The 19,781-nt window shown below is 39.0% G+C and overlaps 1 protein-coding gene across 1 annotated transcript in view; it reads left to right on the forward strand.

Moving 5' to 3' along the window:
• Positions 1 to 19,781, forward strand: part of GUCY2C (guanylate cyclase 2C) — a 104,049-nt gene that overhangs the window by 50,120 nt on the left and 34,148 nt on the right. Inside the window, exons 11-16 of the mRNA XM_020994327.1 lie at positions 536 to 617; positions 6,797 to 6,902; positions 11,640 to 11,702; positions 12,208 to 12,279; positions 15,358 to 15,462; positions 17,119 to 17,205. Coding sequence (XP_020849986.1) covers positions 536 to 617; positions 6,797 to 6,902; positions 11,640 to 11,702; positions 12,208 to 12,279; positions 15,358 to 15,462; positions 17,119 to 17,205 — 515 coding nt within the window. The remainder of the gene's footprint in view (positions 1 to 535; positions 618 to 6,796; positions 6,903 to 11,639; positions 11,703 to 12,207; positions 12,280 to 15,357; positions 15,463 to 17,118; positions 17,206 to 19,781) is intronic.

Here is a 19,781-nt window from a genome sequence, read left to right on the forward strand (position 1 = left end):
TCATCTGCAAAATGAGGATAATAATAGGGTTGTTGTGAGGATCAAATGAGATAATAATTGTGAAGTGTTTAGCACAACACCTAGCACATAGTAAGAGCTATATAAATGTTAGTTGTTATTTTTTTTCTAGTACAGCAAATTTCTATCATCAAAATTGTGTGCATGCTGGAAAAATAATTTTAATGCCACACGGCTCTGCATGCCCTGATTTAAGAATATTCAACAGAATTTTTGATAAGAGAGAAGAGATACATAGTGCAGAGGTGGCTGCATCATCCTTTCCCCTTCTTTCCCCTACCTCTCCCACATCCAGTGCAGCAGTCTAATGGTATGGTTTCTTCTGAGGACAGGGAGAAGAGCACATATAGAAGCCAAAGAAGATGAACCAAAATTCAGGAAAACGTTTGGATAAAACCTAGACTCTTGCTTCCCCTCTAAGTAGCATTGACAACTGTGATTTTTAAAATAAATGCTTTTAAAGGTTTCTTCTCAATGATTTGCAGTAACGCATTATTCTTTGTCTCTGCTACCATAGATCCTGAAGTCCTGATGACTGCTGCCTTTGCACTTACAGGAGCCATCATATTGGCACTACTCATTGCTCTGCTGGTGTTCAGGTACCACCTCTCCTATTGGGGGGCAGGACACACACACACACACACACACACACACACACACACACACACACACCCCTTCTACTATTCAGAATGATCTTAATCCATACTTTCACACAATGCAGCATGGTGTAGTCAAGAAGACATGAACTCGTAAAGTCTGGAAATTAGATCTAAATGTGGGAGGGACCTCAGAGATCATCTAATTAATTAATTAATTACACAATTAATTAATTAATTGCTCTGAGGGGGTTGCCCTTATTTTATAGATGAGGAAACTGGGACCTACGAAGGCTAAGCAAATTGTTCTAGGTCGAATAGATAGTAAATATTTGAGATAGGATTTGAAACTGGGTCTTCTGAACATACCTTGATGCTTCCCGGATCTCATTTCTGATATTTACTAGTTGTAGGACCTTAGGTAAGTCTCAACCTCTCTGAGTCTCAGGTTCCTTATCTGTAAAATGAGGATAAGAATACCTTTAGTACCAACCTCTCAGAGTACTTATGTGGTTCATATGAGCTAATGTATGTAAAACTTTTTACAAATTTTCAAGTGCTACAGAAATGGCAGTAGTATTATTCCTTATTCTAATTATACTTGATAATTATGTTCCTAATATAGACAACAAATTCAACAGACATTTATCAATCTAATCTGTTTGTTTCTTTATTTATTCATTTTGAGGGATTGTCTGGACCTGCTTATGATTTTATCAGTACAGGGAACTCCCTATACCAGAACAGAATATGTGTGTCCAAAAACAGGCCTACCAAGCCTCCACTTGGACTGGAATCAGGAAGGCATATTGTGCATGCTTTAGGACAGAACCCTCATTGGCCAGGGCCCTTTCACATTGCTTTCTACATGTATCTATTTATCTACAGCTATGCTATATAATTGTATGCGTGTCTGTGCAGCTCCCTTTCTAGTTAGCAGGGATATATAGAAGCTGGAGATGGCCAGCATGGAAATCTCCCAACATTCTTCTTAATTCTCCAGGAAATAACTCTCACGTGGACTAATGTGGTCATACTAATTGACAAGTTTGTGATGCTCTGTGTAAATGCCTGAGGGCGTGGACTAGACCGAAGCACACCAGAGAGAGTGAGCTGGCCATAGGCTCCCCCATAAGCAGCTATGCCAGAAAGTAAAGATGTGGGCATAAATCTGGCATGGAAGCAAGTAGAGCCACCATCATCACTGCCATGGCAGCAATGTTGGGGCACCAAGACCAAAGAGCTGTAACTCACCGTCGTTCATACCTCAATCAGCCCATTTCAGGGCAGCTAGGTGGCACAGTGGATAGAGCACTGGCCCTGAAGTCAGGAGGACCTGAGTTCAAATCCTGCCTCAGACCAAACCCTTGACACTTACTAGCTGTGTGACCCTGAGCAAGTCACTTAACCCCAATTGCCTAAAAAAAACCCCCAAAAAACAACAGCCCATTTCTATGATTCCCTTTCAAATCATACATTTCTTGGATAATATCTTTTATTTAACTACTTATATGCAAACTACTAGTAGTAAAATGCTGCAGCCAATTTATGCCTTTGCATTCTCTTTGAGTTACCCACAATTTTGATTCTTCAAATACTGTGGTGTTCCATGACTCATAACTATATAGCAGGAGAGGATTTTTGTTTTAAACCAGACTTGTGATTTCTTTACCACAAGAAGTTAGGGTGAGCAATTTCCTCCTACCGAAGCAGATGGGCACTTTCTCAGCCACATAGAGACTCAAAGAATTGCCTGAGGCAGAGAGGTTATGGAACTTACTCTGGGCCACCCTGGCAGTGGGTGGCCAAGGTGGCCTGAAACCCAAGTCCTCCTGAGTCCAAGGGCAGCCCTCTAGCCACTAAGTCATGCTGCCTTTCTGGGAGGACACTAATGTTTAAAAGATACATTTTTGGGTCAGGATTAGCTTGAGATCATTGAAAGCTCTATGCTATTTCTCACATGGAGTCCAGCTCTCTTTCTTTCTGTCTACTACAGTATATATTTGTATATGAATGTGTATATTACAAGTATATATGTGTGTATGTATGTATATATATATATATATGTGTGTGTGTATATATGTATATATGTGTGTGTGTGTGTGTGTGTGTGTATATGTGTGTATGTAAATAGTTATCCCTCCCACGTTGTGGGGATTAGGGGTGTGGTTCTCCTGCGATCTGGAAAATCCATGTAAAATTTTTTGGCCCTTCTTTCATACCAGAGAAGGGGTCTGAATTATTATGATATTAAAAGATAAAATATGTCAATATTATATAATTTATATATATGTTTTATGCATTTCTGAGTTTCTAAACTCTTTCTGTGACATCTGCTGGCTTCCACAAAACTCCCCCCCCAACTCCCATTTAATTTCTTTTTTTGTTTGTTTTAAAATATGAACAATATTATTTTAGTGTAAATAATGTGATTTAATATCTTCACTTTTTTAATTTTATTTTTTCCACTTAATAGTATTTTATTTTTTTAATTACATGTAAAGATAGTTTTCAACATTCACTTTCATAATATTTTGAGTTCCAAATATTTTTCTCCCTCTCTCTCCTCCCCTCTCCCCAAGGTGGCAAGCAATCTGATACAGGGTATACATGTACAGTCATATTAAACACATTTCCACATTAGTCATGTTGTGAAAGAAGAATCAGAATAAAAGGGGGGAAAAAACCATGAGAAAGAAAAAAACAAACAGAAAAAGCGAAAATGGTATGGTTTGATCTGCATTTAGACTCCATAATTCTTTCTCTGGATATGAATGGCATTTTCTATCATCCTATTTAATTTCTTTTTTGTTTTTGTTGTTTTTTGCTTTTTTAGTGAGGCAATGGGGTTAAGTAACTTGCCCAGGGTCACACAGCTAGTAAGTGTCAAATGTCTGAGGCTAGATTTGAACTCAGGTCCTCCTGACTGCAAGGCCAGAGCTCTATCCACTGCACCACATAGCTGCCCCCCACCACTTAATATCTTATGCCAACCTGCGATATATTGAATCTACGATGGTGAAAGGTGTGATATGGAAGGGATAACTGTATATCTATATGTGTTGTTGTGTTTGTCCTTCATTCTTGAAGAGAACCATGACATCAGGGAGATGAAAACATGACTTGAAATTGACTTTGATTTTAGTAGGGGAGGGCTGTGCAAGGTTGCCAGCCTCTCTTTCTCCTCCAGAGCCATCTGGGTCCAGTGGAGAGATACAGATCAGAATGACTGGAGATGGCCCTGAATGCAATGGGAGACCTTGGACTTTTTAAGCTAATGTCTTCTCAAGTTCTCACTTTAAGTGAGGCAACGCCCATTCAGTGAATGAGCCTCTTTAAGGAGTGAGTTAAGGGATGGCCCTTTTAATTAAAAAAAAAAAGGAAAGAAAAGAAATCAAACAGGGAGGGGAAGACCTTCAGGGTTGCTCACCAAAAGAGAAACAATTCCTATTTACATTCACTCTGAGCAAGGACGGCCCCAAAATAACCATTAAGTGGTGCTTGGGCAGGGACCTGTATGCACACTGGGACATGTGTATACATACATACATACATACATACATACATACATACACACACATTATATATATATACACACACACATATGTGTGTATAATTTTAAAATTAATTCTGATTTAATAGAGAAATGATTTTAAGATTGGTTGTCCATATGTTGTCTATGCATAATTTTCTTTTAACCAGAATATTTAATAAACAAGAACACCTCTGTTCTGGTATGGACCTAACTGAGGCCAGTCCTTTGGCAGTTTAGGTTTAATACTGAATGAAGAGAAGACATTCATAGATAATTCAACAGTTAACAAAAGGTAATTTACTTAGCTATAGCAGGAGGAGAGGCACTGAAGATGGCTCAGGTTGATTTAACTGGAAGAGGCTCCGTAGACTGAGGTGTCCATAGTGATTAAAGAGAGCCTCTGGTGCTCCTCATGGCTGCTTCATACTCAGAAACCAGGAAGTGATGACACAGGCTGAGCCTTTATTTTCCCCAACCAACCAATAAAAACTGACCTTATTTATATGGGGAGAAGGATTAGGATATTGCTCCTATCACATTCCCTTTCTGCAATTCTGCCTAGACTAGTTTGTTGTTCAGTTGTTTCAGTCGTATTCAATTCTTTGTGACCCTATTTGGGGTTTTCTTGGCAAAGATACTGGAGTAGTTTGCCATTTCCTTCTCCAGCTCATTTTACAGATGAGGAAATGGAGGCAAACAGGATTAAGTGACTTACCCAGGGTCACACAGCTAGTAAGTGTCTGAAGCCAGATTTGAACTCAGGAAAATGAGTCTTCATGATTTCAGTCCTGGCACTCTATCCACTTCACCACCTAGCTGCCCAGATGTAGGTTACTTTGTGTGTATTATACATTCTTTGATCAGCCAATCAATAGTGTCTAACCTAAGGACCCCACTCCTCTAGTTTGTTATTTAGAGGTTTATACAGGGAAGTGGACAAAACCTTCTCCCCAGCATGATGGAGAATGTTGTGCTTAGCTATTCTACCACTGGACACAGAGAAATTCAATATTTGGGAGGGTCTTTTGTATATGGGTGGCTCAAGAAGGAGAATCAGTGGCCTCCTGTAACTTCCCAAATTGAGAACCTTGGGGAAGGAAATTAGTCTAGAATAAGGTTGTAAATATTTTTTTCATAAAGTGGTATCCCAAATAAGGGAAACTATCTAAAGTAAAGGTAAATCTCAAAGAAGTAGATAATTGTAGAGAGATAATAGAATTTGCCTACTGCCCTAAGTATCAGAGATGAAGATTATAGATGAACAAAAGAGCTCTCACAGGGGAGGTTTACTCCCGTAGATTTCCATTGAAGTGTTCTATGACAATTCATGAGGTCATGACCCACAACAGGGGGTTGAGAAAAATTTGACAACAGTAAAAGATTTCTGAAAGCACAATGACCAAAAATTAATTAAAAATCAAATGCTTAGTGAATCTAAGGTGTTTCTGGCAGTGCTTGCCACTGTTGCAATGTGAAATTTCACTGCAGCTTTGGTTCTGAACACATAGCATGCGCACTTTGCACTACACATGCCCTCAGGCCACACAACTACCACAAAGCCAACTAATACTGCCTAAACATGAAAAAGGAGTCACAAGTGGAAAAAGTTTAAGAAGCTCTGTTCTGTGTAAGAAAAGAAGCTAACTATTTGTGGGGCCCTCTTTCCCAACATGAAAGTCATTTGGCACTGCTGGGGTTAGAAGCTGGAATGTCCTTAGTCATGACTGGGGTGAGCAAATATGCATTCACTGGGACCCCAAACACCTGGCTAAAGATCCAACTGTGTGCCATTTCATAGATTCTCAGAATGTCAGAGCTGGAGGGGGCCTTAGAGATTATCTAGCCCAGTCCCTTCATTTTATAAAAGAGGGAAGCTAATGCCCCATGAGTTTGTAACTTGTCTAAGTTCATGCTGTTTACTGGCAGAGCTCTGATTTGGGCCCAGGTTTTCTGATCACAAGTCCAGTGCTCTTTCTACCAAGTTAGGCTCTCTCATAGAATGTTAAGGGATTTCGGCACTTGTGCTGAAAGAGCTCAAGTTTTCTGCATGACAGATGAATGATTAACAAGGAATCTCAGAGGCAGTCTAGTTCAGGTGTATGAAATAGTTGTAAGGCCAAAGCTGTTTTTATACAAGTTGATATCTACACAAACTGGTTCCTCTGTTGCTGGACAATTTTCAAATTAAAATTTATCTTTGAGGCTCTCATCTCTTGACGTTTCTCTTTTACTTTTCAGTGTGGTAAAGTGAAAAGGGCACTGTAGCTGAGAGTTAGGAGATCTACATTTTAGTCCCATCTCTTTCTGTAGCTCACCATGTGAGTATGGGAAAAACAAACAAACCAAATAAAAACAAACATTTGTCCTTTCTAGGCTTCAGTTTCCTCATCTGTAAAATGGGCATTAGGTTGAATAAGATGACATCCATGGTCCATTACCATTCTACAGGTCTATGACTATTAAAAGGAGCAAAGGGGGCTCACATCCAGGGCTAACAAGGGGGCATTAAGGTTCAATAGAAAGCTTTACTGTTAGAGGTAAACCATTATCTGGGAGAGCCAATGTGTTACAAATTTCTTTGATTACCATGAAGCTGTATGACATGGTTGCTGATAGCCACCAATTGACCAGTTCTATTTATGTAAAGGGCAAATAGAAAGAATAATGAACTTCGTCAGAAGAAGTGGTCCCATATTCCAACAGAACAGATCGTACTTCTGCGGACTAATGAGACCAGCCATGTGAGCCTGAAGGTAAGGCCAAAACCCTTTCCAACCCCCTTTCTTTTTAAGAAAATCAAGAATGGGTTAAATGTTTCTGTGTATAATCTCCTAAGACCATGTCCCGTGCTAGACAAATGCATTACCTTTCCTCTCCCTAACTTTTGCCAACAGAATTTTTTTGATAATTGCCCTCAATCCCTCAAGGCCCTGCTCTCTGCTTTTCTGGATGGAAACTAATTAATTTGATAAACTCATTGGTGCTGGTGCTGTGTTAGTAGATGCTCATGGCTTAGTATGTTATGTTTCACATTTGCATTTTAATAGTAACTTTCTGTAGATTCTGAGGCGAGAATTTCATTCAGGGATGTGCTGGTAAATGTTTAACAGCCAACTGTCAGAAAAAATGATGTAGGACACACTTTAATCTGTTATTAACATTTTCTCCATCACTTTCTTAAGACTAGAGTGACAATTGATAAAACAATAAATCAAGCACTTATTGGTAGCATTTGCCTATTTCACCCTGAAAAACTGGCTCTCAGGAACCTGTGTTTATCATATCCTCGGGTTATTCTTTACAGAAAACCAGTACAGGACATTGCTGCCACACTAGGGCATTTGTTTCTCTTAAAAAAACAATCAAACAGGGACAGCTAGGTGGTGCAGTGGATAGAGCACTGGCCCTGAAGTCAGGAGGATCTGAGTTCAAATCTGACACTTACTAGCTGTGTGACCCTGGGCAAGTCACTTAACCCCAATTGCCTAAAAAAAAAACAAACCCCAAAACAAAAACCAATCAAACAAACCCTAAGCCCCTCAAAAACTACCTATTCCAGAAGGACCTAACCTGTTCAGCAATGACCACTGTAGCCTGATCAATACTCTCTGATAGACAAAAGATGTCACTACTCTGTGATCAGTGTTGTCAGACTTCATTCTCCTCACATTGCCCTCCAGCTGCTCAGAGTCACCCACTTCCAGCTCCACCAAAGTGTGGCTTCCTCTCAGCAGTGTCTCTTGTTCCAAAATGGTGTCTTCTCTTCCCTGATCACCCTCAAAACTGGCTATCTCAACTAGGTATTAAGAGGAAAATGAGCTGATTAAACTAATTCACACTGAGGTGTAAATGAATGAGCCTGCCCCCTTAATTTTCCCAAAGGTGTTGGCATTTTTATAGCAGGAACCAAAGTGAATATCTGACAGTAGAAGTGCCCAAATAGAATAGTTTAAGTAGGATATACGATAAATTTTAGGGGCAATTAGGTGGATAGGGAGCCATGCCTGGAGTCAGGAAGACTCCTCTTCCTAAGTTCAAATCTGGCCTCAGACATTTAGAAGCTGTGTGACCCTGGGTAAGTCACTTAACCTGGTTTGCCTCCATTTCCTCACCTGTAATACGAGCTGGAGAAGGAAATGGCAAACCACTCCAGTATCTTTGCTAAGAAAACCCCAAAGAGGGTCATGAAGACTCAGACATGACTCAGCAACAAAAATAAGAGAAATTTGGGAGTAGGAGTGGGGTGTGGGTGGAAATCTTACAAAGCCACTTAAATCATAACTTGTAGGTCAGTGGTGTCAAACTCAAATAAAAGGGGGCCAGTAAACCATAAATAAGCAGCCTGTGGGGGCATATTAACTTAGAAAACCAGATATTAACAATGTTTTTTTTGTATTTTAATTTATTTTGTTAAATATTTCACAATCACATTTTAATGTGTTTCCTACCTCACTAAGAAGTATTATGGGTCTCATTCTGCCTTCAGGTTGTGTGTTTGACACCTCCATTGTCGGCCATCTCTACCATACCTGTGCACAAAGTCGACTCTACTTCTGCCCCCTAAAGATCTCTTCAACCACCTGCCATGCTATTTGAAATCCCAATAGTTCAGGGGCAGCTAGCAGGCTCAGTGAATAGAGCACCAGCCCTGAAGTCAGGAGGACCTGAGTTCAAATCCGGCCTCAGACCAAATACTTGACATTTACTAGCTGTGTGACCCTGAGCAAGTCACTTAACCCCAATTGCCTAAAAGCAAAAAAAAAAAAATTCCAATAGTTCATTCCTTTGGGCTAAGTAATTACTAGACTATAAGCTCCTTGAGGGCAGGCCTAATTTCTTATCTCAACTTTGTATCTCTTCCAGCTTCTAGCACAGTGCACTATATATAGTTGGTCCTTAATAAATGTTGTGTTGCTCTGTGTCCTGTGGTCTTGTATAAAGAAGTTCTCTTTTTAAAATTAGTTAACATATGTTACATTTTCATAATTAGTTATCATTTTCATAATTAGTATTATTATTAAAATGTGCCTGATCCTAAAAAAGGGTAACTCATTAAGCCATAATAACAATTAATGTTCATTCATTTATCAGATTATCCCATTACCTTGGAATGAACAATAATAATAGCATTTATGTAGTGCTTTAAAGTCTTCCAAATACTTTACAAATATTATCTCATCTGGTGTTTGAAACAACCCTGGGAGGTAGGTGATATTGTTATCCCCATTTTACAGATGAGGAAACTGAGGCAGACAGCAGCTGAGTGACTTGTCCAAGGTCATATAACTAGCAATTATCTGAAGCTGGATTTGAACTCGGTCCTTTTCTACTCCAGATATAGCACTTTATCCACTGGGTCACCTTGTTATTTATGGGAATAATAATAGCTAGCATTTATATAGCAATTCAAGGCCTTCAAAGTACCTTACACAAGTCATCTCATTTAGTATGAGAGAGGAATAAGACCCTGGGTAGATAATTTTATAGGATAGAATAGGGAAGCAATAGTAAAGAACATATAGGCATTCATATCCCACAGGGACTTGGGTGGCAATAGGAATTGGAGGTCCAGAATCTAGAATTTTACTTGGAAAGAAGGGGAACTGGCAGGTGTCTTAGGTGGTCCAGAGGCAAAATTCAAAGGAATCATCTGGGACAGGGAGAAAAAGACCATTACCATCTGTCCAAGCATGCAAAGGGTCAAGACTAGTAAGGTCACCCAAGACAAGAAACCCAGGCTAAGAGACTGGGGGGGGGGGGAAGGAAAACCAGACATAGCATCTATGCAATAACAGAGAGATATGGAGGAAATGATAGAATCATATTATTTTATTTTTTCTGGGTAATTTAATCATTTTATTAATAATGTCAGCATTTTAATAAAAGGGTGATCATCTGGCTATATCTCTTAGACCAAAGACAATCATGGTGGTGGGCTCACAGTTTATATACCCTTCCATGAGTAGGTGTTCACCAGGCTGGGAATCAACACTGATTGGTAATAATTAATGAGAGAATGAATATTACAATGAGGGGCTGAGTGTGACATCACATCACCCTTGGACAGAGAGAGACTATCTTTATACCCCTAACCCACCCTTGGGCAATTGAGATAAAAGGGTCTGTCTCCACCCAGTTTAGACAAAAGGGTCTGTCTGGACTCAAGGTTGAAAATCATATTATTTTAGAAAAGACCTTAGAGTCACCTACTTCAATCTCCTCTCCACTGCTAAAATCCCTTCTATAATATCTGACATGCTGTATAGTTTACAGATGATACTATATAAATATTAATAACTTTTGGTGAATGGAGAGGCCCCAAGAGCAATAACCTAAGGGAAGAATTTGAGAACAGATCACAGGAAGACAGAAAAAAACATAGAAATTGTGAAGCCTAATTAAAATCTTACTCTTTTTTTTGGTTAAGCAATGGGGTTAAGTGACTTGCTCAGGGTCACACAGCTAGTAAGTGTTATGTGTCTGAGGCCGGATTTGAACTCAGGTCCTCCTGAATCCAGGGCCAGTGCTCTGTCCACTGCCCCACCTAGCTGCCCCAAAATCTTACTCTTTATCTGCTGCTTAGGACTGGAATTGACCCAATAATTTAGGATCTTATGTTATTTGCTTAATGCTGCATAATCTGTTCAAGCCTATACAGACAGAGAGGAGTAAGTACATCCGGTTGAAATGGGGGTGGTGACTAAAGAGGTGGGAAAGCAGAAAGTTCTCAGCCATGGCCCAGGGAAGGTGGGACTATCTCAGAGTTCAGCCATCTTGCTGGCTATTCTGAAACAAATGCTAGGTGTAGCATTATAGGCAAAGTTATACAGCTTCCGTAGTCACAGAAAAAAACATACTCTCCAGCTTGGAAGTTAAGTCGATAAGCCAACAAGTATTTATGGAGTGCCTACTGGAAGCAGCTATGTGGTGCAGCTGATAGAGTGCTGGACCTGGAACACATGAGTTCAGATGTGGCCTTAGGCACTCACTAGATGTGTGACCTTGGGCAAGTCACCTAGCTTCTCTCTGCCTCAGTTTCTTCAATTGTAAAATGGGAATTTAATAATAATAATAATAAGTAATAATAATAATAATAATAATAATAATAATAATAATAATGATAGCCATTGTCCAGGGTTGTTGTGAGGAACAAAGAAGGTAATATTTGTAAAGCATTTAGCACCGTGCCTGGCACATAGTAGGCACTTAATAAATGCGTGTTTCCCTTCCTTCCTACTATGTGCCAGGCATTTTGCTAAACACTGGTGATACAAAAATAGGAAAACATGAACACCGCCACCACCACCAACAGCAACAAACCCAGTTACTACACTTAAGAGCTCACAGTCTAATGGAAAGGACCTCAGTAGTTATCTAGTCTCACCTATATAAGAAAGGAATCCCCATAATCCATTTAATGCTAGACAAGCTTGTAGCATCTGGACATGATATTATGCCTCTGGAATGAATAACCTTTTCCTTTGTACCAGATTGATGAAGACAAGAGACGTGATACCATTACAAGGTTACGTCAAGGAAAATATGACAAAAAGGTAGTTGGACCTCATCCTTCTTTCTTTTCTCTGACCTTTTATTAAGGAACATGTCTGTGTTTAAATGATGGATAAGAAGGGATCATTATGATTCCGGCTATTGGGGCTTCTTTCATACCTTAGCTAAAGCCCAGTGCTGAACCTTTAGAGCCAATAGCATAGTGCTGGAGGTTCCTGAAAATGCTTCAGTGGGTTCTTCCCAGGGGTGGATGAGAATGGAAAAGGTAAGAACTCTGTTACATGAGTTACAGAGCTACAATCACCTGGGCATCTTTCCAAGACAGTGTGTGTGTGAGCGTGTGAGCGTGCACCTGCTTGTGGGGGATGAGAGGGAGGATAGAGTTCCAGAGAGTACTGAGCACTTAGATAAGCTCCACTGTAGACACAGACACTAAAATCTTGTTGAGTTAGGAGTATTATGGTCCAAGGTGGGACCAGTCTTTGTCAAAGCCCAAGTTATGCCACAAGGCACACCTCCCAATTACAACTGATCCATTCTTGGCAGGTCGTGATCCTTAAAGATCTCAAACACAATGACGGCAATTTTACTGAGAGGCAGAAGATAGACCTGAATAAGGTATGTGATTATCCCCTTCTGAAAACCACATTCTGGGCTTTCCCATCATTTTTGTTAAGAGCACCCATTTATTTCTCTAAAGTCTTAAGGTCACTGAGGGGAGTGGTCAAAGGTGGGAAGAGGAGATCAGGGGCACTGTCAACCATACTCTTCTTCTCGCTGGGAATTCCTTGTAGATATTCCTGGCTGGCATAGAGGGGAATAGGTAATGTAAGGGGTAGAGCATGTGTGTATGGCTGAAACAAACTGTTTAATTTGTGAACCAGTTCAGCATTCAAAGTATTCTACTGGATCTCAGACTACCAGATTGGGGGCTAATCTGATCCAGAAGTTATGTGTGAGATTTGAGAGTGCAGAATAGTGTAATAGGCAAAAACCAACGAGCTCAGAAGAACTGGATTGGAAACCCAGCCCAGCTCCTTGCTACCTGTGTTTTAGAACCATAGAATCTCAGAGTAGGAATGGACTTCAGAGGTTATATAGTCCTGGCCCATACCAAAACCTTAAACCCTGGATTAAAAGAACCTCCAACAAGCTTCAGATTAGCGGTCTCCAGAGATGGAGAGCTCGCAACCTACTCAGGCAACCTCTTCCACTTTTAGATATCTCTAATGAAAAGAATTCTTTCCCTCATAGCAACCACAAATCTATCTCCTTGTGACTTTCTCTCATTGCTTCTAGTTCTGTTCTATGGAACCAAGCAAAACAAATCTAATTCTTCTTCCATAGGCCAATCCTTTAAACATTTGAAGCTGTATCATATTTCTCCCCTATTAGTCTTCTCTTCTATAGGCCAAGCATTCCCATTTCCTTCAACTAATTTTCACTAATTTTATCATCCCTGTCACCCTTCTCTGAGTATATGCTAGCCTCAGCTTGAAAACTTTAAAATATATATTCCTTGTAGCCAAGATTAGAAGGAAAACAGAAAGCTGGGAAAAAAAATTTTTTACAACAAGTTTCTCTGATAAAAGCCTCATTTCTCAAATACAGAGAACTGAGTGAAATTTACAAGAATACAAGTCATTACCCAATTGTTAAATGGTCAAAGGATATGAACAGGCAGTTTTCAGATGAAGAAATTAGAGCTATCTATAGTCATATGAAAAAAAGCTCTCAATTACTATTGATTAGAGAAATGAAAATTAAAACAACTCTGAGGTACCACCCCACACCTATCAATTGGCTAATATGACAGAAAAGAAAAATGATTAATGTTGGAGTGGATGTGAGAAAATTGGGACACTAATGGTGGAGTTGTGAACTGATCCAACCATTCTGGAGAACAATTTGGAACTTTGCCCAAGGCCTATAAACCAGCAATACCACTTCTAGATCTATACCCCAAAGAGGTCAAAGAAAAAGGAAAAGGACCCATATATACAAAAATATTTATAGTAGCTCTTTTTGTGGTGAAAAAGAATTGGAAATTGAGGGGATGTCTTTAAATTGGGAAATGGATGAACAAGTTGTGGAACATGATTATAACGAAATACTATTGTGCTATGAGAAATGATGAGCTGGATGATTTCAGAACTGATGCAAAGTGAAATAAGGAGAACCAATAGAACATTGTACACAATAACAGTAATATTGTATGATGATCAACTGTGAATGATTTAGCTATTCTCAGTAATACAATGATCCAAGACAATTCCAAAGGACTCATGATGAAAAATGCTGCTTGCCTCCAGAGAAAGAACTGGCGGAGTCAGAGTGTAGATCAAAGCATGCTATTTTTCACTTTATTATATTTTTTAGTGTGGTTTTTTTGGGGGGTCTATGTTTTCTTTCACAACATGACTAATATGGAAATATGTTTTGCATGATCATATATGTATAACCTATATCAAGTTGCTTACCATCTCAGGTAGAGAGGAGGGGAGGGAAGGAGGGAGAAAATTTGGAGCTCAAAATTTAAAAAATGTTAATTGCTTTTATGCAAAATTGAGAATAAATAATAAAATCTTATTTAAAAAATAAAATATGGTCCTCAGAACTTAACACACTACAGATGTGGTCACAGCAGGGTAAGAGTATACAAAGAAAATCAGGACCCTTGTTCTGGATATTATGATTCTATTAACATAGGCTAGGGTTGCACTGACTTTCTAGGGCACTATATCATTCTATTGATTAATAATGTGTTTGCTTTCACTAAAACCTCTAGACCTTTAAAAAATAAACTAATATCTGGTTGTGTCTCTCCTGCTTCCTTATCTGTGCCATTGATTTTTGGAGTCCAACTATAAGAATTTACATATATATATATATATATATATATATATATATATATATATATATATATATATATAATTTTATAATATTATCTTATCTGCAAAGAGGAAAGGGTTAACTCTGAGATCTCTGAGGTTCCTTCTAGCTTTGAATCCTCTGAACAGTTATTCATATATTTAATAATATTTGACCTCATTATCATGTTTAATATAAACAGAGGAATTTGGGATGAGAAGTATTTCATTTTATTAAGGGGTTTTAAAAAATTCAGTTTTATTTTAGTTTCAAATTCACATTCTCTCCTTGCCAACTTCTCACCACCCTTCATACCCATTGAGAAAGCAAGAAAAACAAAAAACCTATTGCAAAAATGTGGAGTCAAATAAAACAAATTCCTTCCTCGGCTTTTGTTTTTTGGGTTTCTTTTTTTTTTTTTTTTTTTGCTTTTTGGTAAGGCAATCAGGGTTAAGTGACTTGGCCAGGATCACACAGCTAGTAAGTATCAAGTGTCTGAGGCCAGATTTGAACACAGGTCCTCTTAGCTCCAAGGCTGGATCTCTATCCAGTGTACCACCTAGCTGCTTCCATATTTTTAAAAAGTATCAATCTGTACTCCGAGTTCATCACCTCTCTATCTGGAGATGGAAAGCATATTTCATAATGAAAGAATCCATGAGAATTGTGGTTGGTCATTGCGTTGAGTAGAATTCCTTTGTTAAAAGACTTAATTATAAGGGACCTCAAAGGAATAAAATGTTTTTATGCCAACACATTAATTACTGGAATTCTCTGTTGGGACTCTCTGGATGTTTTACTAAGTATAAAAATGTGTTCTCCTAGTTACTCCAGGTTGACTATTACAACCTGACCAAATTCTATGGTACGGTGAAGATTGACACCATGATCTTTGGAGTGATTGAATACTGTGAGAGGGGATCCCTTCGGGTAAGGAACCAGTCTTTCCAGATCCCTTCTTTATTCAGCTTCAGTACTTTACTATGGTTCTGAAAGAGGGAAAAAGCCTGTCTATTGATGGAGTCTAGAGAAAGCTGGTAGAGGGGACCTTCTAAATAGCTGTCTTATGGATTTTGGAGACTGAAGCCTTGATCTACCATTCAGCTGGTCATGCAGCAGATTTTAAACAATCAGTCTCTCTGGGTTACTTGAACAAGAAACACAAATAACCAGATGAGGGTTGCAAAGAATGGAGAGGGGAAATTCGTATGGTTTTCCATCTTTCATCTATAGTGAGTGATTGGAACCACATTGGAACCTTTATAAGCTCTGGGGATCCCTATTCCAACTCTTACACTGACAATCCATATCCCCAAAAGACTATGGCTACATCACCCTCTCAGGGTTCTAGGTGTACCTATGAGGGCCAGTGGGTGGTTGTCTTTTTTTTTTTTTAATTTTTAATTTTTTTATTTTTTAGGCAGTTGGGGTTAAATGACTTCCCCAGAGTCACACAGCTAGTAAGTGTCAAGTGTTTGGTCTGAGTTCAGATTTGAACTCAGTTCCTCCTGACTTCAGGACCGGGGCTCTATCCACTGTGCCACCTAGCTGCCCTGTGGCTGTCTCTGAATGCTATTGAGCCACCATTCTGCTGTTACCCCCACTATTAACTGCCAGTGATCAATTAGCTTTTATAAACCCAGATATTTACTGAGAAGACATATCAAAGAACAAAAGTTACAAAGCATTTCCTACCTCCAACACTTGAGGGCATGCTCTCCTCTGTATCACCTAGGTCTCTGAGGAGAGTAGGCCAAAATTGAAAGCAATTACCCTGAGGATTCACCCTCACTTTCAAATTTGTCATTACTGTTGGCTAAGTGGGCTTCTTAGCTACTGCTAGGTTTGGCTCCCACTCCTGAAGGCTATGCTGATGACTCGGCTCATGGTAAATGCTGACTTGGACTCCTATCACTGGACTTCCAATATTTCCAAGCTCACAATATGCTCCAATATTCTTTCTCCTAGAAGCAGGAAAAAAAAAAAACAACCAAGGACTATATATCAGCCCTACATGGGAAGGGCATAAGAGACTTACCACATTCATTAGCGATAATGGTTTATAGTTGTCTTTTTTTTTTTAAACTTTATTCTTCCATGGTTTAAGTAGTAGAATCATATATTTTTTTTTATGCAAGGACAATGGGGGGATGCTTTCTTTGTTGATATTTTTAGGAATAATTTTGTATCATTTAACTGATGAATTTTATAAAGTTTTTGTTGTTGTTTTTACTATTTGGGAACCTTAGTTTAAGTACGGCGCAAGAAACTCAACGTGGAGCCACCTGCTTATGAAATGCCAACTCTCTCATATATGAGTGGCTTGTACTCAACCTTTTCACAGAAATAAAAAGACAAAGAAACATCTAGAAGCCATATTGTTATGGCTACCTTGTAGGTCTTCCTAGTGATCAAATATACTTTGACAATTTTTTTAAACTCCTCTAGAAAACTCTAGGGTATATTGTCCCATTCTAATCTTTGCTATTCAAGGCACCTTCATATGGAGGTTTTTTTTTTTAAATAAATTAAGAGTAACATTTTTCTTTGCCACCAATAACCCTTCTCCTTTTTCATCTCGCTTAGGACGTTTTAAATGATACAATCTCCTACCCTGATGGCACCTTCATGGACTGGGAATTTAAAATCTCTGTTATGTATGACATTGCCAAGGTGAGTACATGGCTTGCTAACATTAAGTGCACTTCTGTAAGTTACCTAGAGAAAAATGTATCACATTATCATCTCTACTCTACATTCAAGGCATCATACTTTTCAGCCTAGATATGTCAGATAAAATTCATTCATTTCTTATCCTTGTATTGAATTACTGTAAAAAACAATCCCTAAAACATACCAAATAAAGTTTATACTTTTCTGACCTTACTTAGTAAGAAAGGCCCCTTTCCAGTTCTCCAAAATTTGCTATGCCCTTCTGCCTTTTGAGGTGTGATTGGTGATATAGTTTCTGAATATAATATTAAGTAGTATATGAATGATGGATTGATGATATATAACAAATTAGGCAGAGAGTAGTACACTTAAGTAAATGGAAAACAGAGTAGTGAGGAAACTCAGTCTGGCATAAAGTGACTAAGAACCGGGTGAAAATCTGCATATGCAAAAAAAATAAAAGAGCACAGTGACCTTAAAAAAAAATAAAATGTTGGCTCTATCAGAACAGAATGACTGGATCTGATCTAAATTCTGGTCCTCTCCCGGTGCCTAGCATGGTATTCTGCATACAACAGTCCATTCTTTCTCTACTGGGTTCTCCAAATCACTGCTGTCTTCCTCATGGACCACCATAACCTCCCTCCAAGACCTACTCTGATCCCCTCAGTGGCTAGTGCACTACCCTACACAAATTATGGATGTATTTTATTTTTACTTCTCTGGATAAAGTTGTTCACCCAATAGAATGTAAGCAGAATGTAAGCTCCTTGAGTCAGGAACTGTTTCATTTTTGTCTTTGCAGCTTGGTACCTGTCCCTCATCTAGTGCAGAGTAGGAGATTAGCAAATGTTTGTTGAATAAGTGAATAAACAACTAGCATAGTGCTTTGCACATAGTTGATTTTTAGTAAATATTGGTTTAATTGAATATATTTATAGGTTGGAGGTGGAGGAGGCCCTACAGTTTTACTAGGTAAATTTCTTGAAGAATATAGCAATGGAGGCTACATTAGCCCTTTAATAAGCTCTGGACCTGAAAGAAAAATTTTCTTCCTAGAGAGTAGTCGTAATATAGTGAGGAACATAATGGGCAGTGAGCCAGAAGGTCTATGTTTAAGTTCCAGCAGAGTGACCTTAACGCAAAGTGCTTTCTTCAGTCTTGTTTCCTAATCTTTGAAAAGAGAAAATCATGTAGTAGAGAAAACCCAGAACTGAAATTTGGGTCCTAATACCAGTTGTTTGGCCTTGTTATTATTGTTCAGTCATTTCAGTTGTGTCCAATTCTTTGTGACCTTATTTGTATTATTCTTGGCAAAGACATTGGAGTGGTTTGCCATTTCCTTCTCCAGCTCATTTTACAGATGAGGAAACTGAAGCAAACTGGATTAAGTGACTTGCCCAAAGTCACACAGCTAGTAAGTATCTGAGGTTGGAGTTGAATTCAGGAAATGGACTCTCCCTGACTCTAGGCCTAGAACTCTATCCACTATGCCACCTAGCTCCATCTATAATAAAACCTACTGTACTCTCCTTTGGCCAAACCATATCTTGTGCTTTATATTCATTTCTGAGTGCCACATTTGAGCAATAGCATTGATAAGCTGGAGAAGGTTCAGAAGATGATAAACAGGAGAGTGAAGGGCCTTGAAATCCTACCCTATGAGTATGACTTGAGGGAACTGGGGATGTTTTGTCAAGAGAAAAGAAGACTTGGTGGGTTGAGAGCAGGAAGTACAATACAGGCATCTTCAAGAAATCAGAAGGCTGAGATGTGAACATCAGTTAAACGTGGTCAGTTTGGTCACAGAGGGCAGAACTGGGGGAAGTGACTGAGTTGTAGGGAGCTAAGTTTAGCCTAAAAGTCAAGAAAACTTGCTAACAATTAAATTGAACCGGCAGCTTTGGAAGGTGGTTTGTTTCCTCTTCTTGGAAGTCTTCAAGCAAAGATGGGACAACTTATCAGGCAGATTGTAGAGAGTACCTCTGTCCAGGTACAATTCAGACTAGACACTGAAAACCTTCCAACTGGAAGATTCTGTGATTCTGTGACTTGCCCAAGGTCACATAGCTAAGAAGTGGCAGACCTATTGTGTGAACTTAGGTGCTCTGATTCCAAAATTTATAGTTCATTCCACTGTATCATACTTTCTCTTTTAATAGGCCTAGGACAAGGATTGAAAATATATATGTATAAAATACCAGATCACCAGTAGGAAAGTAAAGGCTACCTTGGCTAAATTCCAATTCTTTCCTAATTCCCTCCCGGAAAGAATGAAAAGCACTGATTAAGCACTTATTGTAAGCCAAGCACTGACCTAAGTACAAAGAGATTCAAATACAAAAGATATAGTCCCTGCCCTCAAGGAGCTTACATTCTAATTGGGGAAGACTCCCCCTAGTATCTATGCAGTATTGGTTTGATTACATTTCCTCAGTCAGTCAGCATTTATTAAGTGCCTTTTATTTGCCAGGCACTGTGCTAACTACTAGAAGAGCAAGAGGGGGAAAGGGAGGATGGGGAGTACTTCTTTGGTTACATGGCAAGAAAATGGTCCATTCAGCTGTGGGATTTTA

The sequence above is a fragment of the Phascolarctos cinereus genome, unplaced genomic scaffold, assembly GCF_003287225.1.
Source record: "Phascolarctos cinereus isolate Bilbo 61053 unplaced genomic scaffold, phaCin_HiC Scaffold_1;HRSCAF=81, whole genome shotgun sequence".
In the NCBI taxonomy this organism is placed as follows: Eukaryota; Metazoa; Chordata; class Mammalia; order Diprotodontia; family Phascolarctidae; genus Phascolarctos; species Phascolarctos cinereus.